We start from the raw sequence: 24,390 nt of genomic DNA on the forward strand, positions 1-24,390 counted from the left end.
GAACTAGTACTAGGCTGAATAACATCATTGGCCAACATTTCAGATACCAACTTCTCTATTTCTGCCTTTTGGAAATGTGGATACCTATAAGGTCTCACACTAATAGGTTGTGTATTTGGCTGCAATGGTATGGAGTGATTATGGTTTCTAAAAGGAGGCAATGTCTTAGGCTCCTCAAACAGATCTTTATAGTCATCAAGTAATCTTTGAATTTCATTATAATCTGTAGAAAAATTACCTGAAATTGCAGCTGTCATAGAAAAGAGCTCAGGTAACTCAGAATGCTCTGCTGGTTGTGGTTGCATTAGTGGCACTTCAATATAAAATTGAGGGCTTTGGAAATCCTTCCCCTTCCTCTGCCACATCTTATTAATGTCTTCACATTGCCACATCTTACAAGTAACAACTTTATCATTGATCCCATAAAATGTGATATCCTTCCCATTCTTCTTGAAAGTGACTTTAGAGTTTACAAAGTCAAATAAAATTGGACTAATAGTCCTTATCCAGTCTACTCCCAATATAATATCAAAACTCCCAAGCTCCAACAATTTGAGATCAAACACAAATCTATGCTTTCCCACCTTCCAAGGAAATTCAAAACAAGTGCAATTTGAAATTAATTTTCTGCCATCAGCTACAAAAATAGGTACTGCAGAAGTTTGGACTATAGGTAGCTTTAATTCCCTAGCCACTCTAGCATTAATATGGCTATGGCTGCTACCACTATCAATTAAAATTAGCAGCTCTCTATTCAAATACTGACCTTTCACCTTAATAGTTTCAATCCCCAACTTCCCTTCAATGGCATTAAGGGAAAGTGTCATCTCCTCCTCCATACTTCCTAACACATCTTCCCATTGCTGAACTTCAATGTTGCCTTTCCTTTCAATCTCCTCATTTCCTTGCTCAATCCATTCCTCCCTACTTGAATCACTCCCACATAAAGCCATAACAGTCTTTTGCTTGCACACATGCCCTGGAAAGTATTTTTCTCCACATCTATAACAAGGTTTGGGCTGTCTCACATTTTTTTGGTTGTTAGGTTTTCTGGATATAGGTGTTTTAGAGGCTTGAGAATTGGCTGCATTGCTAGAAGTGACAGACTGAGATTGTCTTGGATTAAAGACTGTGAAATTAGGTTTAGCTTTATTGTTTGGGGGTTTTGTCAATTGAGGACAATTCTGATGTAATTGAGAGGTTCTAAAGGAAGGGTTATAAGTTGAAGTTTGAGGTCTGAAATTACCAGCATAGGATCTTGAGGGATAAGTGGACTTCTTGTTGCTTTCTAGTAACTGTTCTTGAAATTTTGCAATCTCAAATGCATGAGAAAGGGATGCAGGCCTAACAATCCTTACCATAGGACGGATTTCATCCCTTAATCCTCCTATGAAGGCTGACAGAAAATATTCCTCTTCAAGATAAGGCATAACCTTCTCCATCTTTATCCTCATCTCCTCAAATTTATCTTGATACTCCATTACATTCCCAATCTGCCTTGTCTTTATAAATTCCTCCACAACATCTTCCATTCCTTCTTCCCCAAATCTAGCACATAATGCCCTCTGAAATTCATCCCACAGCATTTCACTTTTCCCTTTACTCCAATTCTGACACCAAGAATCTCCCTTATCAATCAAGAAGAGACTAGCAATTCCCACCCGTTGCTCCTTAGGAACCTTGTAATTCTCAAAATACTTTTCACACTTTCTAAGCCAAACCCTAGGCTCACTGCCATCACAGGTCACCAACTCAATCTTGGGCAAAATTCTTGTATTATCATCAGTGTTTACTGCAAAGGATGTACTGAATTGATCCTTAGCAGTTTTCTTGGGAGGATTTGGCAGGATCCCCTTACTTCCCTGTCCTTCATGTTCACTATTCACCTCAACTTCCTTATTCCTTTCATTAAAGAATCCACACATCATTTTTTTCATCTCATCCATTATTTTTTTCCCATATCATCTAATATCTGCTCCATTTTTTCCATTTTCAGATCCAGCTTCCTCTTGACAGTTTCTTGCCAATTGCGCTCCTTTTCCTCCAGCTCTTCCATTCTGACAATTTCTTGATTCACCACTTGACTTCTAGGCATCTCGTGACACCCCTGATACTGATCTGGATCAAAGCCCTTCACAGGAACCTGGCTCTGATACCAATTTGTCAGTAGTTACCTAGAATTAAGGGTTTCTACTGACTACAGAGAGTTTAGAAGAATATAGATAGGAATGAGGAAGAAGAGAGAGAGAGAGAGAGAGAGAGAGAGATAGGGACGAGAATTAGAATAAGAGAGAGAAGAAATTTAGAGAGAAAGAAGTCAGAGATTTTATTGATTTCAGAATGAATCTCAATTACATGAATGACAACTATTTATAGTAATACTTGATAACTGTCATTGACTAATTTCAACAGCTATAACAACTTCTCAACAAACTAACAATTTTTTTCCCTCCAAAATAACTACTCTTCTTTTCTATTTCTAAACTTTCTCCTCCTATACGTGACAACTTTGTTCCCTCCTTTCATTTAATTCTGAGAGTATTTATGATTGAGAGATGAATATCAGTTTTTGATTGCCAAAGATCAGCCTAGCCTTCATCAATCTTTCCTCCTTGAATTGGAAATCCCAATTGACCTCCACTGTTCCCATTCTCAAAAATCTGAACTTTTGTTTCTTCTTTAAATGAGTTATCAGAAATTTCTATTTTCTTTTCCCATCTTTCGATAATTTCAAGCATACTCTGAATAATCTTTTCTAGTTCCATGGTCTACTGTTGGTACTTTTACAAAAACCAAAGAAAATGAAGAAAGAAAATAGAAAAGAAAACAAGAAAATATTGAAGAAGTGTCAAGAATAGAGAAGAATTTCAAGAAATTGAAACCCTTTCAAGAAACAGGTTTCTTAAATACTGGAAAGGAGAAATTAAAGAACAGAGTGGAACCGGAAAGCAACTTAAGAAGGACGAATTTGATTCAAGATTTCAAGAAAGGAAGAAGAATTTGAGAAGAATTAGGGAGATATTGGGAATAAATTGGGTAGAATCAGAAGAGAAAGGAAGAACAGTAAGAATGAGAATAGAAGAGAAAGGAAAAGAAGATCAGAACTTGTAATTCCACCATGGCCGAGAATCAACTAGCTTTGATGCCATTGATGCAGATTTAATAGAAAAAGAAAGAGAAGAAAAGAAGACAGGAAATTTCAGAGAGAAGAATAGAAGACTAGAGAAGAATCCAAGAGAAAAGAGAGAAGAGAGTTTTCATTTAATCACCACACACTAATTACAATACACTAATTACAATAGAGTCAGCTCTTTATTTGGAGATTACTGTAACTGACTGCCAACTAGCTCACTAATTATTTGAACATTTACAACAGATTTGTAACTAATCTAACAACACTTTTAACAGAATTACAACTCATAAATTGTATCGTATCAGGTTTGGACCAGGTTGTAAGGATAAAAGTGTAAGTTTCTGTCTCATGCAGGTAAAGACTTGCTTATAAAGACTCTGGCTCGAGCGATTCCTACATATATGATGCAGTGTTTCTAGCTGTCTGTGGGTCTATGTGTTGAGTTACGTTTAATTATTAACCAGTTTTCATGGGGCTGCAAGAACATGGAGAGAAGGATGCATCTCTATAGATGGGATAAATTATGTAGACTGGAGGAAGGAGGGTTTGGGTTTAGAGACTTTCATTGTTTTAATCTGGCTTTGTTAGCTAAGCAGGGTGGCGAATTATTAAATCCCCACTTCTCTCCTCAGTTGGTTGCATAAGTCGGTGGTATTTTCCCCAAGGTAATTTTCTTGATGCCCCAGTCGGTGAACTAGATGAAGCATCTGTGCTGGTAGGGAAGTGTTGAGTAAGAGCTTGAGATGGAGGCTTGGGAATGGGGACAAAATCTCTGTTCGGTCAGATAGGCGGATTTTAGAACCATCTACTTTCAGACTAATCACTATTGCTAGGATTCTGCATTTGGATGCTGAGGTATCTAATTTAATTGGTAATGATTTGAATGTATGGAAGTGGGATTTGTTGGCGCAAGTTTTTCTTGCCATTAGATGTGGAGCGCATTTGGTCCATCCCTTTGGGTTTGATTGATTGAGAGGATGCTTTGATTTGGCATTTGGATAGAAGTGGGAATATATGGTTAAGAGCTGGTACTGGGTTGCTCTGGATATGCTTCAGCCAGTTGATGCGCCATCTACATATGCTTCTCCAGTTAATAAGGTCTGGTGGGGTACTTAGCGCTTACCTGTGATGCCGAAAGTCAGGAATTTCCCATGGAGAGTTACCCTTGATATGTTACCTACGAGATATGTGTTAGTCCAAATGAATTCCATCTATTAAACAGTCATGCCTTTTCTGTTCCTAGCCTGAGACACCTATTCATCTTTTCGGGACTGTTAGTAGACTAGACCAATTGTCTTCTGTTGCTCCTTCGCCCTGTGTTTCTTTGTGCAATGGATTGCATACCATTTGGATAAGTTGTCTAGAGATGAGTTGGTCATGCTCTCTATGATGTGCTATTGTATATAGTATGCTAGAAATAAATTTTGTTTTGAGAATGAAGGGTGGGACTCTAGGAGGGTGGTAGGACGGGTGGTTGCAATGACACGAGTATAATGCAATTGTTTCTAGTGATGTTGCTGTTGGTAGGGTGCGTCCCAACAGTTTGGGTATGTCTAGATGGTCCCCTCACCCCCACGGCGAAGTTGGATGTTGATGCTGGAATATTGGGTGATGGGAAGATTAGTTTTTGGGTTCTTTTTAAAAATGATAAAGAGGAGGTTGTTTGTGCTCCAAAGTGTGTCATTGTTACATGGCCCAGAGGTGGGCTGAAGCTTATTCTTTGGCATATGAACTGCAACTGGCTTCAGATTTGTGTTTTGTCTATTATTGCCGAGTCTAATTGTTAGGATAATATCTGTAAGCTGCCGAGTGGAGAGAATTTGGAGAATGCTTTGGGAATGGCCTTGGCTAACTGCTGGTATTTTGGTGGTCAGTTATCTTCTTATGTTTGGTCTTTCATTCCAGGGGATGGTAATAGGTGCACACGCTTTAACAAGTATTGTATAGGTGATGTCTCTGAATTTGCTTGGATTGAGGAAGCACCTGATAATGTTGCCTCTTTACTATTGTTTGATGTTCCTTCTTGATCTGTTTAATGAAATTCTTTTATTTTATATATATATATAATTGTTAATGGCACAGTCCAAAAAAGGGAAAATTAAGCCAAAAATAAAAGTTAAATGGCCTAATCACTTGAAAAAAAAAAAGTTCAGCAACTAAATTTATGTTGCTAATTTAAAGAAATTTATTGCTAATCCAATTTAACAACGAAAATCTTCTGATACTATTTTACGCGTTTCTAATTTAATTAGCAATCGACTTTTTTAATGCGTTGCTAATTAGTAATGAAAATTCCATTACTAATTAGCAAAAAAATCAATGGAATTATTTCTGTTGCTAATTAGCAATGGATTCTATTCCATTTTTAATTCAATATATATATAATTGATTTCCATTGTTAATTCGTTGATAATTTTCTCCACGAAATAAAAAATATTTATTCTTAACCATTTATTCCTGTACTTTCACATATAAGTTATGTAGCTAACAATATGTTAAAATAACTATTATATGCTCCAAAAATATCTAGTTGCTCATATAAATAAAATAAAAATATAATATTCTTAAAATATAATGATGAATATGAAAAGTTTAAACCAAACATCAGTAATGAACAAACAAGCAAATAAACCTAATCTAAATGTCATCATAGCATAGGCCACCATGATGAAAAGAGGGAGGATCTGGATCAGCAGCTGAAGATTGAGAGGTCTGGGTGAACTCGCTCCTGCATCTCTTTCATTTGCACATGCATCATCTGTTGCTCCTGCAGTCGTTGCTGGTCTCTCTCCTCCAATATAGCAATACTCCACCGTCACTGCTGAAACTCGTCCTCCAATGATCCATCTAGATGCAGGATGATTCAGCTTTAGATGCATGATATGATTGAGGGTAGAATGCAGAAGCTTGGGAGCCCACTCCATACACTCTTTGCTTTTTCACCCCTCCCACGGCCTTATAGTATAACTGTGTCTCGTCCAATTCCTTCTGTGGCTGAGACATCTCCTCTTTAAGTGTCAAATAGCGATCCTAAATTTAAACATAAGGATCAAATACTAATCTCAAAGGCACCATCATTCTCAGTAGGCAACTAATATAATTCGGAAACATCTAAAATAAATGATTGTTCACTTACATAAATGGCCTGAGACCGTGCGTCAATGAACTCAGAGGTGCCCTTCCTAGTATGAGTCTCCTTGAAGAGCTCATGTGGAAGAGGCTCTCTTCCTAGCTTTGATCTCTAAAAAAGACATCAACTTGAATAAGTATACATTTTATTCGTGTCTATATATATATATTGCTTACCATTCTTTCATTATGTCGTGTGTGGGAAATAGATCCCCCTGTATGGCGTGAAATGCCTGAGCCTGGACCACCTGTCTCGCTGCGACGATTGGCTGAAAACTGCTCACAGCGGGTCTTGAACTCAGGGGTGCTCCACGCCTCATTCCATTTGTTCCATGTAGCATCTGATAAATGTATGGACCTTTCTTTTCCTTTCCTTATTTTATGCATGAGGGCGCGATAGCGCTCGGCAGCCTTACGCTGCCAGGCTGTCTTCACTAGGGTCGACACAACCTCATCCCACATGAAGCATTTCTGCAATATTACGAAAATAAACATATCAATTTATTTAGAAAATGAAAATGAACTCGTACATATAATAAAAACAATCAGTATGTCAATTTCAGCAACATTTTGACATAAACATAAATTAACCCGCCTCAACATGAGGCATTCAAATCACTCTCAAAAAAACTTGAAATGTTTACATTTTAGCAACTCCTCCCCCCCACACACACACCAAAAAACCACAATCAACAAACATCATCCACATTAAATATCGATCTAGAATTCATTCATTCTAATTTCAAAGTTCTATTATCCAAGGCTATTTCAATTGATTAGTTATATTATTACCTGAAATTCTTGCCAATAGAAATCCTTTGTCTCCTTGGAGACGTTTTTCCAGCAGTAGCCATCCTCGTCTAGCTTCTCCCTGAATATGGAAGTGATCTTCCTAGCACAGACATCAGATGGATGCAATCTGTAAACAAACAAAACCAACAGATTTTTGTAAGCGGTTAGATCAAATAAATCAAACAATTTAATTTAATTATTATTATTAATACTTACTTGTTACCATCGAGTGTAATGTGTGGTCTGTCATTTGATCCAAAAATGGACCTTGCATCTACAGATGCAGCAGGAGCAGAGGATAACCGTCCAGCAGGAGCAGCAGATGATGAAGCAACAGATCCCATAGCAACAGCTGTAGCATCAGCAGCATCATGGGAAGAACTAATGTCTATTGCTGGAGGGAAGCATAATGTGGATGGTGATAATGCAAAGTGCTCTGCAGCAGTACATGGCTCACCTTGAGAGCCTGCATCAACTTCAGTGGAAGGTGCAGTGTCAGAATCAGAGGCGATCTCTCGGCCATAACCTCTTCCATGCTCTGAATGGCCTCTACCAAATGTAGACCCTTGGGAACTACCAAATCCCCTAATCCTGCTTCAAAAAATAATGAAATTTAGTTATAAAAACCTAATTTACATGCAATTTGTTACCTAGCAGAGTTTCCAGGACCCAAACCTGCAAAATAAGAATAAAGAGAAGTGAAGAACAACAGAGGAAGGATATCGAGAAAGAAGGGAAGAGGAAGGGAGAGAGAAAGAAGTAGAGAGAGAAAGAAAAATAGAGAGAGAAGTGCTTTGTATTATTCAATTCTTGGCTGATGCTCATTAGTTACAATGATCCCTATTTACAATATTTTACTCCTATACATTATCACAGCTCCTACCCTCTTCATTATCATAACATTCCCCACTTCTTAAGATCATTCTTGCCTCAAGAACGAATGTGAAAAGGTTCCATGAATAAAAGAAAAAAATCTTCTGTATAAGCATCTTGAATGCTAAGGTGACAGCTGCACTTGAATGCTAAAACTCGATTGGCAGAAAGCATTTTATCTGGACTAGATTTCCCTCTAAAGTGGAAAGCATGCTGAAAATGTTCTGCACATATTGTCTTATAATCAGCCATAGTACATTCTCCTGTAATGAATACTAGTAAGGAGAATAAGGTTTGTAACTGTATGTGGAAGGAGTAAAATAGTGAGGGTGGTGTGTGGTAGTTGAGTAGTTGTAAAGATATTACAGCTTTTTAGGAGAAGTCAAAACAGTTACAGTAGTTAGGAGTGTATAAATAGAGTATATATGTATTAGAATAGACTATTCCAAGAATCAATAAACAAGAATACTTTTCTCTCATCTTTGAATATTCTCTTCTCTTCTCTTCTCATCTCATCCAATCTATTTCTTTTCTCATCCAATCTATCTGTTTTCTCACCTATTTCTCTCTCTTTCTCTCCCTATTCCTCTATTTCACTAAGTGTGCAGGCTGTTATGTAACAATTTGGTATCAGAGCCTTGATCTGAGTTAGGTTTGTTTCCAATATTTTCTGTTGGAGTCACAACTCTGGGCAGATTCATGAGAGTGTTGCAAACTTCCAGAATTCCAAGTTTTTCTCTGCTCCTCTCTTTCTCTCTTCTTTCCCTCTATTCCTTCTTTTCTTCTTCCTCTCTCCCTGAAATTTCTTCCCTTTCTCACCTCAATTTCTTCTTCTTTTTTCTTTCTTTCTTGAAATTCTTGAATCAAATTCTTTCTTCTTCTGTCACTTTCTAATTCTTTCTTTTATTCCCTTCTTTAATTTCTTATTTCCAGCATTTCAAGAAACCTGTTTCTTGAAATGCTTGAAAATTTTCTTCCTCTCCCTTGTTCTTCTCTCTTGCGAGCTGCCTTATTCTCTTTTCCCATCTATCAAATTCTTCTCAATTTCCCTATTTTCAATTTCTTCCCTGTTAGGGTTTCAAAATCAAGACCTGTTTTGTCAAATTCAAGAAACATCTGAAATTTTAAAAAAAAAAAATCTTTCTTTTCTCTCAATCTTTCTTCCTTCTCTACTGTAGAAAGAGATGATTCTCATTGATTTCAATTAATCTGTACATGGGTATATATATACAATTGATTCCTATAATTGTGTTCTACTAATTAGGAAGAAATCATAAATAAGAAATCCTAAATAGGAATACAGAATACAGAATATACAGAGAAATAATATAGTGATTGATTTTCCATAACACTCCCCCTCAAGTTGGAGCATAGATGTTAATCATACCCAACTTGTTACAAATGTAGTCAATCCTAGCTCCATTTAGAGCTTTTGTGAAAATATCTCCTAACTGCTCTCTAGTTTTGATGTGTCCTGTTGAGATGATCTGTTGTTGAATCTTTTCACGAATAAAATGACAATCAATCTCAATATGTTTGGTCCGCTCATGAAACACCGGATTAGAAGCAATATAAAGAGCAGCTTGATTATCACACCACAATTTTGCAGGCAGGGAGGTCTTAAAACCTGTCTCATCTAGAAATTGAAGTATCCACATTACCTCACATACTGATTGTGCCATGGCTCTGTACTCGGATTCAGCACTAGATCGAGAAACTACACTCTGCTTCTTGCTTCTCCAAGACACTAAATTTCCTCCAATAAAAACGCAATATACAGTAGTTGACCTTCTGTCAACCTTAGATCCAGCCCAGTCGGCATCTGAAAAACATTCAATATTCAAATGCCCATGATTACCATATAGCAAACCTCTTCCTGGAGCGCCCTTCAGATAACATAAGATTTGTTCCAAGGCTTCCCAATGAGCAACAGTTGGGGAAGACATAAACTGACTTACCACACTAACGGCATAAGCAATGTCAGGACGAGTGACTGTAAGGTAGTTCAATTTTCCTACCAATCTCCTGTATCTCTCGGATCTTCAAACAACTCACTATCCCTGCTACAGCTTGTAAAGTTGGAGTCATTGAGTGCGCTACAAGGCTTAGCACCTAATTTTCTGTCTCTCAAATAGATCGAGGACATATTTTCTTTGAGACAAGAAAATACCCTTCTTACTTCTCATAACCCGATACCCAATAAATACTTTAACAATCCCAAGTCTTTGGTCTGAAACTGAGTTTGGAGGAAGGTTTTAAGAGATGAAATACCTGCAGAGTCACTCCCAGTGATGACAATGTCATCCACATAGACTACCAAGAGAATTAGACCAGCCTCAGATTGCCTATAAAATACTGAGTGATCACACTTACTCTTTTGCATACCAAATTCCTGTACTGCTTCACTGAATCTCCCAAACCATGCCCTAGGACTTTGTTTCAAGCCATAAAGAGACTTCCGAAGCCTACAAACTTTACCCAACTCCCCCTGAGCAACAAACCCAGGTGGTTGCTCCATATACACCTCCTCATGAAGATCACCATGAAGGAAAGCATTCTTGATATCCAATTGATGCAGGGCTAATCATATGTAGTCGCTAAAGAGATAAATCGTGAATAGAAGTAAGTTTAGCTACAGGAGAAAAAGTATCGAGTAATCAACCCCATATGTCCGAGCATATCCTTTTGCTACAAGGCGTGCTTTTAACCTAGCCACGTAACCATCGAGATTTACCTCATCAGAATACCCATTTGCAACCAATACCTTTCTTACCGGTGGGCAAAGGCAATAGTTCCCATGTACCATTAGCATCTAAAGCCTCCATTTCCTCTTTCATAGCATCACACCGGGGATGAGACAAAGGCCTCACCAATGATTATTAGGGATAGGAACAGAGTCTAAAGAAGTAACAAAACACCGAGAACAAGAAGACAATTGATTATAAGAAACAAAAGAAGAGATAGGGTAAGTACATGAACGTTTACCTTTACGAAGAGCAATGGGTAAGTCTAGATCAGAATCATGATCAGTATGAGGTACAGGATCTCCCAACGAAGTAGCTGGTGGAGGATTTGAGTCAGGAATCTCCAATCTCCTAGAATAAACATGAACAACGGGAGGTCGAGTAGGTCTAGAGACAGAAGGAACAGGCTGTGGGAGAGGACTAGACATTGGTTGGACAGTATATATTAAGAGATCATCCTCCTCCCCCTGACTATCATACACAGATGATGGAGGAAAAAATGGAGTGGACTCAAAAAATGTGACATCTGCAGAAACAAGATAACGATTAAGAGTAGGAGAGAAACAACGGTACCCTTTTTGGAGCCGAGAGTACCCAAGGAAGACACATTTGAGAGATTTTGGATCCAATTTAGTAACCTGTGGACGAACATCACGCACAAAACATGTACAACCAAAAATACGGGGTTCAATAGGGAACAAAGATTTTGTAGGAAACAAAGCAATAAGGAATATCCCCATTAAGGATGTAAGACGGCATACGATTGATCAAAAATCTTACCGTAGAATCTTCATCCGCCCAAAAGTGTTTAGGTACTTTCATCTGAAAAAGAAGAGCACGAGTTACCTCAAGAAGATGCCGATTTTTTCTTTCGGCCACACCATTTTGGGATGGGATATCCACACAGGAAGACTGATGAAGAATGCCATTTTGTGTCATATAAGACTGAAATTGTGCTGAAAAATATTCTTTGGCGTTGTCACTTCTTAATATGCGCACATAAATATTAAATTGAGTTTTGATTTCATTACAAAAGGCACAAAAGATAGAAAACAACTCAGAATGATTCTTTATTAAATATAACCATGTAGCACGAGAGTAATCATCAACAAAAGTAACAAAATAACGAAATCCAGTTTTAGAAGTAATAGAACAAGGACCCCAAACATCAAAATGAACTAACTCAAAAGGGGATGAAACCCGTTTATTGACTCTAGACACAGAAGGCAAATGATGATGTTTTGCAAATTGACACGACTCACATTCTAATACTGATAAAGACTGAAACTGAGTACACGACTTTTTCATGGTAGACAAAGAAGGATGACCCAATCTACAATGAGCTTCAAGAGGTGTTAAGGTACTGGAGCAAACAAGTGACCGCGGTACATTATTTTTCAGAATGTAGAGACCATCTGACTCACGTCCTCTGCCAATAATCTGCTTCGTCGTAAGATCCTGAAACAAACACTGGTCAGGAAAAAAGGAAACAGAACAATTTAAGGTACGAGTAAGTTTACTAACAGAAAGTAGATTAAAAGAGAATTTTGGTAGACACAAAAGTAAGACAAAGAAATTGATGAAGTCGGGTTCGCAGCCGAACCCATGACACAAGAAGTAGAACCATCGGCTAAAGTAATGTTGTTGAAGTGAGATTAGACCAAAAGCGATAGAAGACTAGAATTACTGTCATGTGATGCCGCACGTAATCAATAACCCATTTGGATGAGGAAGACACAAGGCATGTAGTGGATTTACGACTCGATCGCAGCGATGTGGAACCGGTAGGCTTTAGAGATGCACGACATCGGGAAAATTGTGCAAAATCATCTGCAGATATCAAAATAGTTTTCTCGGAGGAAGATATCAGAGAATTCTCTCACGCCATATTTGCCATCTGTGATCGCTGATTTTTCTTACGAAGTTGCGACAATTATATTTTGTATGGCCGGGCTCGTGGCAATAATAACAAATGACTCCTCTTGAGTCTGATTAGAACTAGCCTCTCCATTACGCTGATTACTTACATTGCTGTAATTCCTCCTCTACTTCCTCTTCTATTACCTGTTGTCCATTTGGATTACGGCTAATAAGAGCACTCTTGGCAGTTGTGAAGATTGAGTACTCTGCACGAAGGACCCGTGTGAACGTTTCATGCAAAGAGGAAATCTCGAATCGAGAGAATCGAGATTTAGCGCCTCATACTACGAAGGAAGGCACGCAAGAAAACTCATAACACCTTGCTCCGTTGGGCTCTTTGAACTTTCACATCGTGACTAAAAGGCAACAATACATTAAGTTCCTCATATACCCGTTTAAAATCCATAAAATAAGCCGTGAGAGACTTATCCTCTTTCTCGACGGTAGAATGCCTTACAAACATCATAAATACGGAGATATTCCCTTTACGAATCTGTAAAATCTAAGTAATCTATCAATTCCTTAACAAATTCCACGGTGATTAATTAAACTAATTACCTCACTATGAATCGAGTTCCGAAGCTGCAAAAACAACCGAGCATCCTCCCTTAGCCAAGTTTGTCGTGTATCATCAGTGGGTGGATCTTTAGTAAGGTAATCATCCTTATCAATGCTACGCAAATAGACCTTAACAGTCTTACTCCACTCCAGGTAATTCGAATCATTAAGTTTGTGTTCCGTGATCTTAGTCATCACCGGAATCACATCAGAAATAACATTCTTATTGTCTGCCATTTGTTGAGACAAAGAAAACTAACCGAAACGCTAATCCAAAGTGCTTATAGCAGCAAAATAATCCAAAATCACAAATCAAGCAAATACCGAAATAGGATCTGAGAGCCAAACCTCAGAAGTCCTTTAATGGTGTACTGGATCAGGCAATAGCACACAGTGGTGGAATGAGGGGGTTGAGACGATGCCGGCGATGTTGATCGGGGTTGAAACGGCCGATCGGCGGCCAAGGTTTCTCCTGAGCTGGGTAGTGAGAACAAATAGTCACCCTAGATTGATGACCTGCTCTGATACCATGTAGAAAGAGATGATTCTCATTGATTTCAATTAATCTGTACATGGGTATATATATACAATTGATTCCTATAATTGTGTTCTACTAATTAGGAAGAAATCATAAATAAGAAATCCTAAATAAGAATACAGAATACAGAATATACAGAGAAATAATATAGTGATTGACTTTCCATAACATCTACAAAATATTTTCTTTCTATTTCTGTAATTTCTTCTCAATTCTTCTTTTCACAATTTTTCTTCTTCCTTTCTCTGTGATTTTCTTCCAATTCCAGTATCGATTCCTTATCCCTGCTCAGATCTGATTTCTTTTACTATTTTCCTCAAATTTTCTTTCTCAAATTTTCTTGGAAGTAAAATACAATCAGAGCATCAAACAATGGGAGTACAATCTTGGGAACAAAAGAATCTTAAGAGAATACTAGAGATTTTTGAAGGACGAGTAACAGAACGATTAGAGGAGTTATTGTATTAAAAATGTAAAAAATTAGATAAGTTGTTAGAAGAGCAAATAGAAAGGAGGGAAAAATTGTTTCAAGAGGTACAATCCAAAAGTCAATTTCAAGATTTGGAGCTGAGATCCCAAATTCCAGGGGGTTTTACGGAAAATGGAAAGAAAACAGAAAATGTTGCAGCCTTTACTAATGAAGATGCATTGGAATTTTGTCTTGCTCAAGGAGGGGAAACATTACAACATCTGGAGCAGGATTTTCTTCCGCAAATGTCTAGTATAAATGAGGTTTTTGGGGAGGAGAATGATGAAAATATAGAAGACAACAATCATGGAACTGAAGTGTATTGGGGTGATGACAAGGAATTGGGAAAGACCAAGGAGAGTGCTGCTAAGAAGGAAATTGTCCTTCTTGATGATAAGATTCATGGGGATGGAGATGTGAAGAAGTCGATTCAAAAGGAGGAGCAAAAATTTCAAATTCTTGAAGATTCCATTCAGCAGAGTTTTGAGAATGATATTAATGGTGCAAATAATGAGAATACTCAGGGTTTTGAGAATGATAACATTACTAAAGCCTCCAGTAAAGTGCGTATGAGGCAACTAGACTATTCAATGGCGAGAATAGGAGCTGAATATGAAGTGGAATTCCTTTGCTCAATAAAAGAAAGGATGATTTTGCCTCAGTTAGGAATGGAAGAAGTGTTGGAAGCCACACAATCTAGAGTCCAAAAACCTGAAATTTCTGGGAGCACTGGGAATGGATGGAGTTTACTAGTTCAAGAGAACCATGATTGTGAGTTTTACTATTGTGAGTTCTTAATGTCCATAGAGGATAAATGGGAGATATCAAGAAGGCTGAAGAAGAAGCAATTAATTTTGAAGAACATTGCATCTGTAATTCTTAAACAAGATGTATTAGAAAGAAGGAGAAGACAAAGAAAGAAAGATTACTATGACGAAGGAAACGGATTGACATTTTGATGCTGGTTTATTGTGCCCCCACCACCCACCTCATTCTTGAGGACAAGAATGATTTCAAGGAGTAGGGAATGTAATGAATACTAGTAAGGAGAATAAGGTTTATAACTGTATGTGGAAGGAGTAAAATAGTGAGGGTGGTGTGTGGTAGTTGAGTAGTTGTAAAGATGTTACAGCTTTTTAGGAGAAGTCAAAGCGATTCTGAGTTAGGAGTGTATAAATAGAGTATATTTGTATTAGAATAGACTATTCCAAGAATCAATAAACAAGAATACTTTTCTCTCATCTTTGAATATTCTCTTCTCTTCTCTTCTCATCTCATCCAATCTATTTCTTTTCTCATACAATCTATCTGTTTTCTCACCTATTTCTCTCTCTTTCTCTCCCTATTCGTCTATTTCACTAAGTGTGCAGACTGTTATGTAACATCTCTCTCTAATGACAGAATCTTAATTTTCATTTTATTTCTTTGCCAATTCTCATACTCATCCGCTTCGAGACCCAACTCCAAATCATAACCATGAAACCCAAAAGCAACCTCTTCAGCAACCCCAATTACCTTTGACTCATCTAGCTTATGCCATGTGGTTGGAAAGGCCCGCACGTAGCAAAAGTAACGCCAAGACATGTAGCAAAGGTAATGCCCACGAGTGGTTAAAAATCCATTATCATAGTTGCATAAAGATGAGACTTCAAATGTGTCTGACTGTCATTTCTCCCTTGACTGCCATTGGTGTAGGGTTTCAACTCCAATTCTAATGGAAACTCTATATGCTTGCCAATCTTCTCAATAAATGATGATCCCCTTGTCTTGAATCTCTTCAAATGCAATGTAGCAATTGTAGGAGCCTGGTCTATCATAAATTGTTGCTCCTTAGACAGTTCCTCCTTACAATTGTCACCTCCAAACTTTGTTCCAAAATCAGCAATTTGGTCCACCTTGGTGAGAGATTCTAGAGCATCTTGAATAGTTACCACATCCTCAATTTCCACACTCAAGTCAATCAGAAATTCATGTTTATTAGAACAGTGACCACAGTTGCAATATAGCAATGATCCATAAATACATGCTCCGTCCAATACTCTACAGAAATCTGTTTTTATTGCCAGAGAACTGTTTTTCCAGCTTGGCCTACAATGGTCTTTCCTCGAATCGGCAATCCCAATCCACCTCCATTGTTCCAATTCTCAAAACCTGGATTATTCTCATCATTTGCATCATTTATATCATCTTCAAAACTTTGCTGGATTGAATCTTCAGGTTGAAATTCCTAAATAATCTCCTTTGAATCTTCAGGTTGAAATTCTTGAACAATCTCCTCTCCATCACTAATAATATCAATCTCTTTAACATCAAAATCCCTTGTCTCTCTGTTTTGAATCAGCAATCCCATTTTACTGCCCTTATTCCAAGAATTCTCAATTACATGGTAGTTGGTATCTACATCTTGAATTGGCTTCTGAAACGTTTCCCATCTCCGATCCCATTTTTCTGGAAACTCATTTTGTCTTTTAATGTTTCTCTACAAATGTTCAATCATACCCAAAATGATTTGCTGTCGCCATGGTTCTATTTCCACGGCCTGATAGTAAAAGGGGATTACTACAAAAACAGAAGGGAAAGATTTATTTCCAAGAAAATTGAGTAAAAGAATTGAAAATGAGAGGATTTGAAACACAGAAGAGATTTAAGAAAGAAACCCTAATTTCAGAGTTCTTAGGAAAAGAGAGAAATTAAGGAAAAGAGAAAGAAGATATCGCAGAGAATTAGAGAAGGAAGAAAGAAATATAAAGAGAGAAATATGGATTTCAAGAAAGAAATAAAAAAAGGATGGAAGAAGAAGAGAATTTCAAGAAAGAAGGAGAACGAGAAAGAAGAAGAAAGAATGAGAAATAAGGAAGGAAGAACAAGGAAACAGAAGAAGAAGAATGAAGAAGAAGAAAAAGAAATAGAAAAAGAAAGAAAACTGGAATTTGGGAAGTTAGCCCTTGATTTGGACTTATTTGCAGCTCCTACAATTCATTTGGAAGCAAAGCTCATCCTAGAACAAAACTCCGATACCAAATTGTTATGTTGCAGAGTTTCCAAGACCCAAACCTTTAGCATAAGAATAAAGAGAAGGGAAGAACAACAGAGGAAGGATATCGAGAAAGCAGGAAAGAGGAAGGGAGAGAGAAAGAAGTAGAGAGATGAAGAAAAAATAGAGAGAGAAGTGTTTTATATTATTCAATTTTTTGCTGTTAATATTTTACTCCTATACATTATCACAGCTCCTATTCTCTTCATTATCATAACACACTAATTGATTCCTATCTACATCTAATATTTGGTTTAGGGTTATTGACAACATTCATTTGTACAAATACCTTTATTTGCTATTAATATCACCGTCTCATCTTCATCATTTGATTCCAATTCAAGTTAAGGCTCATCTTCAACCTCAACTTCCACATCATCATTTTCTATTAGCGACCAACTTGGATCATTCAGATACTCATGTTCATCATTTGCATTAATGTGTATTGAATGGACTTCCATTTCACCATACTGAAAATTCATAGCTTTGAGTGCAAATCACTGAGTAATGACAATCACACAAGATTAAACAATATTAAAGTTCACAACTTCAAGTGCAAATCATTGAAAGAGGCAAAGAGAGTGAGAAGTTGAGACAATGAATGGTGCTCAACAGAGATTGAGACAGGAAGAGTGATGGAGAAGAGATATATAGATAGTGAGGACATGCAACGGTGACATAAGAAGAGCTCAAGTGATAGTGAGAGAATACATGCAAAAGGGGAATTAGGGATTGCGGTTTGTAATTGACATTACCAACAAATTAGCAAATTGTATTTAATTTTGTTGCTAAATGAAAACGTAGTGTTCCCCCCACAATTTAGCAACAGACATGGAATTCATTGCTAAATTAGCAACAGATATTCATGTTCATTACTGAAGAAGGGGAAAAAAAAAAGCAGCATTTACCCCTCAAAAATTTAGCTACCGACTTCAATATCTGTTGTTAAATTAGCAATATATTTTAAATCCATTTCTAAATTAGTAACGGATTAACAATTTGTGGCTGAATTAGCAACGAATTTTTAATCCATGACTAATTTCAGTCATTAATACACTTCTAATCCGTTTCATAAATTTGCACCATTTTTTGTGGTGCAATATAGCAATGGAAACTTTTTCATTACTAATCTCTTACCAATTTTACTGATCATATCTGGCTTCTATTTCATTCCCAAATCATTGCTAATTAGCAATGGATTAGATTAGTTGCTAATTTTCATTACTAAACTGTGCATTTCTACTCATCAAGCAACTAAAACATATCTCTAAGAATTAGGATTGAGCCAAATGCAGTTATAACTAAAAAATAGAATCAAACTGAATCGACTCAATTTGATTTTTCTATCTAATTAGTCCAATTTTGATTATCATTTTAAGAAAATTTCAAAATTTTAGTTCAGTTAGTTCAATCAAAATATCAAACTAACCAAACCTACATAATACTACGTTATTTTGCTTGTATACAAAGCCCTCAACTAGATCTCAACAAAAGACACTTCTTTTTCTCACTAGTCACACTCACATTCTCCTCTCTCACTATCACAATGTAACCATTTGTCTTTACTCTCACAATCACAGAAACCTCAAGTAGAGATTGTGATCATCACCCACAACAAGATCTTGAGGAATGGATTTTATTTTTCTTTTCATTTTTGGTTTCCCTCTTTCTCTCTCTCTCCACAGACCCATTTTCCTTTTAAGTCTCACTATTTCCTCTACTTGCGAATCTCATCATCATTGTTGATTATACCCCTCGTAACCTGGCATGCAGTGTCACAGTCAGCCCCTGCGCTCGACTTCTTCTGCAACCTCACCTCCTCGCCCCCAACCTCACCTCCTCGTCCCCTTTGCCATTTGATTTTTGGACAATTAGCATGTGTTTAATACAATTCTTCATCTGAATTTAATTTCAGTTGGGTTGTGGTTTTTTTCTAATTTGTCTTTGAATTTGATTTTTCTTAGTTGAATTGATTTAGGTTTTTCAAAATTTTGATTTTATTTGATTTTTCTTGAAGATTAACAGATTGCATATTGGGATTTTTCTTGAAGTTTAATTGCATGTTATTGGCTTGCTGCTGTGGTTGTTTAGCATTTGATTGGATTTGTTGTTTGACTATACAAATGTTATTGTTATTTGGCTGTAATTGCGGATATTTTGATTGCATTTGCATATTCAAAACTTAAGAGAACTAGTGCCCTCCCAAATCAAGAATCAAACCAAATCGAAATAGTCAATTCAGTTTCTTATCTAAATTGGTTTTGGTTTGATTCTCATATTTTCCTACTTCAATTATTTGGTTTTTTCGTTTCAGTTTAATTCAAAACCGAACCAACCGATTGTACAATCCTACTAAGAACCAATAGTTTTTGGAAAGCCAGATCATTGCTTGCTGCGAATCAAAGAGCACTATTTGTAAATGAAACTTAAGAACTCAACAAAACATCTCCAATACAACTTGGAAATAATAAATCTTTTCCTTTTCGAGTGAATAATAAATTCTTTAATTGTGAAACCCTAACCCAAAACCAAGAAAAAGGGGGAAAGAAGACTAAGGCTAACTCTGTTCAAATCTACTTCATTTCTATATTTTGGTGTATTATCAGTTGTCACTTAGAAAATTAAACTGCATCCTTGCATTGTCATTTCCACAAGGATTGATGAACAAATTGTCTAGAGAAATTGTTTTATAACAAAAAAATATGCTCACAGGAACAAATAATTCTCATGGTAAAGATCACAATTAATGGCAATACCAAATAAAGGAGGGGGGAAAAACTAGACAAAATGAGAGTTTAGTCATACCTGGTTACAGCTAACTTGTCAAAACCTCGATTTTGAGAAGCTGAAGTGCCATCTTTCTCAAATGTAGTAACCATGTCTGAGTCAAGCTCCCACCCTTTATGAGCTCCATTTGCTTGCCCTCCTTGCCAATTCTTATTCATTGTAGAAAAATCCACTGAGAAATCCCATTCATCTTCTGAGCTGGAGGAACTTAAACTGTCAGACCCATCTTGAGATTTATTATCTGACGCCATTTTCTCTTCACATTGTAGCAAAACAGCTGGCTTTGATGGAATAAATTCTCTTGCACTGTTATTAGTTCCAAAAGACAAGCTTGCTGCTGAATAATTCATGGCAGGAGAAATATTAAGCATATGGATAATCTTTTGAGTTTTAGTCATCTTAAGTTTATCAGTTGTACAATTATCATCAACATCTTGATTATTATCATTCCCTCCTTCAATGACACTTGAAGCCCTTTTTCTTTTGAGCGCTCCAGTCCCATGCCGAGCAACTGTTTGCCCTGAATGTGCATGGCCCACATGTGTTGTGATAGCCATCTCTTTTGTACCCAAAATTTCACACGGAGAAGAGTCATCATCACTATCCATCATCAGATAGACATAATTAAATTGATTTATCTACATGTCAATTCACTTACTGCATATTATTGTTAAAACGCCTCTCAAGAAAACACAGTTCTGACTCTCCTGGCTCTCACTAGAAACCCATTCTATCTGGGAAATTTCCTACTCATTTACCTAAAAATACTTTATTAGAAACTTTCTCATTTATCTTCACCTAATCTTTATCAAATTACTGATTAACAGTTGTAACCTTCCCGCTTCTCACCTGAAAACTATCATAGATCAAAAATGACCAAAACATTCTCATAGCATAAGGAAATATATGCCGATCCATAAAATATTTATAATATCATCTTCTTGTAGAAGGAAGCAAAATTCTTCCCTATCAAAAATTTTTAAAAAAAAATGAATGAATTCTTATACCCTTTGGCTTTTATTTGCTAATTCTAAATGAAGAGTATCACTGGCTACAAAGCCGATGATGAACCAATTATCAAGTATCTTCTTTATATTGATCATCTTTGACCATCACTTACCAATGAGTCCTTTCCTTCCTTGATAATAACCTTTCTAACAGAAATCTTGCATTAAATCAGCATACTTAAACAGTATGCAACCATCAATTAAAAGAAATAATCCATTTAGGTGACTTATATAAATCCTAATCAATATATAGTGACTCTGATATACCAGTTCCATTCTTATCTTGCTTACCGCAATATCCAGGACCTTTCTGCTCCAAATCAACAAGATGTTCACTTGTACACCCACCATTTGTTCTACCTTCAACCTATTCATTTTTGCTCATTATCTTTTTTTTCTGTCACTCCACATAACAAGCAAATACAAATTAAAGAATTCAGCAATACCTGCAGTATCCATATCACCATCCCCATGCTCTATTGAGTTACAATTAAGACATGCATTTGTCTCCAAAAGCACATTTTCATCGCAATCAATCACATGCACCTCATTTTGGACAAGCTTTTCACTTGTCTTCCCAACATTTAATCTACTCTCAACTTCCCTAATTGTTGTTCTTTTCTTCTCCTCTGTCATTCCAAAGCAACATTATCTTTAAATTGAAAGAAATCTATTATGTTAACAAATAATAATGCAAATAAAGAAACAAGAATTCTTAAGCACCTGTTATTTTCAAATCTCTATCTCCATCCTCCGGTACGAGACAATTAGGGCTGTCACCTACCCTGTAATGCGCATTTTCAATCTTGTCCAATCCAATCTTCATAGTATTAAGTTTTTCACCACTTTTCTCATTTTCAATAATAACCTTCCCTCCCAAAAACTCCCTAGAAACCCTAGCATTTGTGTAATCCAATGGCTCCACACTCTTCAACAGTTCATCAAATATCCTCTTATAAATTTCTGCCTCTGTCTCAGCTTTCAACTTAGCACTTTCTAATTCAATGTTTTTTCTTGTAAGCTCAATTATAGTTTGTTTATGTACTACATCAGCTTGTAATCTCTCATTTAAATCATTTAGCTCTTGGCTAAGTCGAGAATTCAACTCCCTTAACTCAATACACTCTCTCGAGCAACTCTCTAGCTCATTCTCGATCCTTATTTTCTCTAGTCTTTCCAGTTCCAACAACCCATTTTGTTTCTCGAGCTGCTCATCTTTCGCCTTCACTTTAATTTCGCATTTCAATTTCTGCTGGCGGAGACCCAAGACTGTCTCAACGTCAGAAAATTGCGATCTTCGAAATGCCGATTTCAATGATGATATCAACTCCGATACCGAGGAACTGGAAATGTCAATATTGCCATCAAAGACATTGTCGACAGCCATTTTTCCCCAGAAAACCAAAAATTAATTCAAAAATTAACAAGCCCAGATCACATTTTCCACTTTGAGCAGAGGGTTGTCATGATTAGGGCATATGAGAAGAAACTGCAGATAATATGAAGAGGGGAGAAGCAGGTTTTTCGTGGATTGAAGAATTTGGTCTTCTTTCACAGTAAGAAAGAATCTGTGGCACAAGCTGCTTTTTTTTTTTCTCTCCAGCAGAAAGCTGTGAGGCGTGTTTGGTTCAAGAGGATGCGAAAACGGTAGCGCAGAATTATTTTGGGGCCTTCTGAGCGGAGTATGGATGGATAGGAGTAGAGACCTGAAACTGAAGCGATGGCGCGTTAACTGGCTCCGTTTTGTTCGCAACAGACTATGCTATGCCACGTTGCATGATCTAATGGTGTATTTGCTCCCTTCTTTATACTCTCAGGTTTTTCCAAGTGATTTGATAAAGCAAATCAATTTTGAATCTCTTTAATTTATAATTTTAATATATAAATAATTTTAATTTATATATTTTTCAATTTTAATATATGAAAATTAAATAATATTTTAAATTTTTTTATAAATTATTTGAAATTTTATTTTTTATTAATTAAAAATTATTTTATATTTTTTATTAATTTTTTATTTTTTAAATTTTTTAATGAAAATTTTGTACTAAAAATATAATAATATAATAAAATATTTATTAAAAATATAAAATCATTTAAAATTAATTCAATCATGTGACTATTTTTATCATTTTAAATACTTACTAATACTAATATTATTGTAACATTAATGATGGGAAAAAATAAAAATATAGTAAAAAAATAAAATTACATATATTTATTATATAATATTATAAGTATATATGATAAATATATGTTAATATATTATAACTTACTTTATAGTAATGATTATTTACTATAATATTAAGAGAGTAATTATAAATAATTTATAACTTATATATACATAATTAAAGAGTTAATAATTTAATTATAATTTAAAATAATTAATTAATTAATTAAATTAAATAAATTTTAATATATAACTAATATTAACTTATATATTTTTAAATTTTAATATATAAAAATTAAATAATGTCTCAAATTTTTTTATTAATTATTTTAAATTTATTTTTTATTAATTAAATATTATTTCATATTTTTTATTAATTTTTTAATTACTCAAACCAGTTAATGAAGATTTTATAATAAAAAATATAGTAATATAATAAAAATATTAATTAAAAATATAAAATTATTTGAAGTCAATTCAATCATATAATTATTTTTATTATTTTAAAAATTATTATTTTATTATATATTCTTAATATATTAAAATATAATATATTTAATATTATTTTTATTTTCTAATATTAATATCATTGGGAATAATACCACATGTTAGCTCTTGAGGAATACCTTATATATATATATATATATATATATATATATTCTTATTTATATTTTTAAAAAATAAATATATTTATTCGAAATTAATCTTAAATTAATATAATTACACATGCAGTGCATGGGAAGTTTATATTTTTATATTATAATTAAAAGAAAATTAATTAAAATTAAAATATAAAATGATAGAATTTATTATAAAATTAAAAATTAAATAAATTTTAAAAAATTAAGATGACTGTGAATAAGTTTTAACTATAATCAATTTTATAAGAGTTTTCTATTTGTCCTTTCAGCATTCTCTCTGATGGGAAAAAAAAAATCCAAACATTGAACTAAAAGTAAACAATTGATTTTTTTTTTTTTTTTGCATTTTACTTAAAATTTTATTTCTCCATTTACAGAGAAATCAAGAAGCTTTTAAATTTTAAAAAAAATTGTAAAATATTAACATCTTCTACTTTGTTAAAAAAAATAAAAAAAATAATAATAAATAAAAAAACCATGTTTAGAAAGGTAAATGGAAGTGGTGGCGGCAAAGAATAGGATAAAGGAAAAATATTTCGTCTAAAAGACAATGCTTCCAGTGGTAAAAAAAATTATCAAAAAAAAATTCTAAAAT

At 35.3% G+C, this 24,390-nt stretch overlaps 1 protein-coding gene across 9 annotated transcripts; it reads right to left on the reverse strand.

Annotated features, from left to right (window-relative positions):
• Nucleotides 1-5,676: 5,676 nt before the first annotated feature.
• On the reverse strand, nt 5,677-22,745 carry LOC110669952 (uncharacterized). Of its 9 annotated transcripts, XM_021831855.2 has the most exons (9): nt 21,708-22,745; nt 21,431-21,613; nt 19,996-20,536; nt 7,512-7,648; nt 7,271-7,406; nt 7,055-7,181; nt 6,440-6,733; nt 6,270-6,374; nt 5,677-6,163 (listed from the first exon to the last, which is right to left on the reverse strand). In XM_021831855.2, exons 1-9 carry the CDS (start codon nt 22,369-22,371, stop codon nt 5,981-5,983), a joined length of 2,370 nt encoding a protein of 789 aa, XP_021687547.2. In that variant the 5' UTR covers nt 22,372-22,745; the 3' UTR covers nt 5,677-5,980. The 9 variants fall into 9 exon arrangements, with proteins under 9 accessions (XP_021687547.2, XP_021687569.2, XP_021687563.2 ...); XM_021831877.2 differs by having other exon boundaries at nt 7,271-7,648; nt 19,996-20,311; nt 21,708-22,744; XM_021831871.2 differs by having other exon boundaries at nt 7,271-7,648; nt 19,996-20,314; nt 21,708-22,744.
• Nucleotides 22,746-24,390: the final 1,645 nt, after the last annotated feature.

This window comes from Hevea brasiliensis, chromosome 9 (assembly GCF_030052815.1).
Source record: "Hevea brasiliensis isolate MT/VB/25A 57/8 chromosome 9, ASM3005281v1, whole genome shotgun sequence".
In the NCBI taxonomy this organism is placed as follows: Eukaryota; Viridiplantae; Streptophyta; class Magnoliopsida; order Malpighiales; family Euphorbiaceae; genus Hevea; species Hevea brasiliensis.

What these genes read in the sequence shown, in the direction of transcription:
- LOC110669952 (XM_021831838.2), bottom strand. Translation starts at nt 22,371, where the DNA reads ATGGCTGTCGACAATGTCTTTGATGGCAATATTGACATTTCCAGTTCC. An exon ending in CACGACATAATGAAAGAATG is followed by an intron (nt 6,375 to 6,439) that starts GTAAGCAATATA and finishes TGTCTTTTTTAG; the next exon opens with AGATCAAAGCTAGGAAGAGA. An exon ending in CACGGTCTCAGGCCATTTAT is followed by an intron (nt 6,164 to 6,269) that starts GTAAGTGAACAA and finishes GTTTAAATTTAG; the next exon opens with GATCGCTATTTGACACTTAA.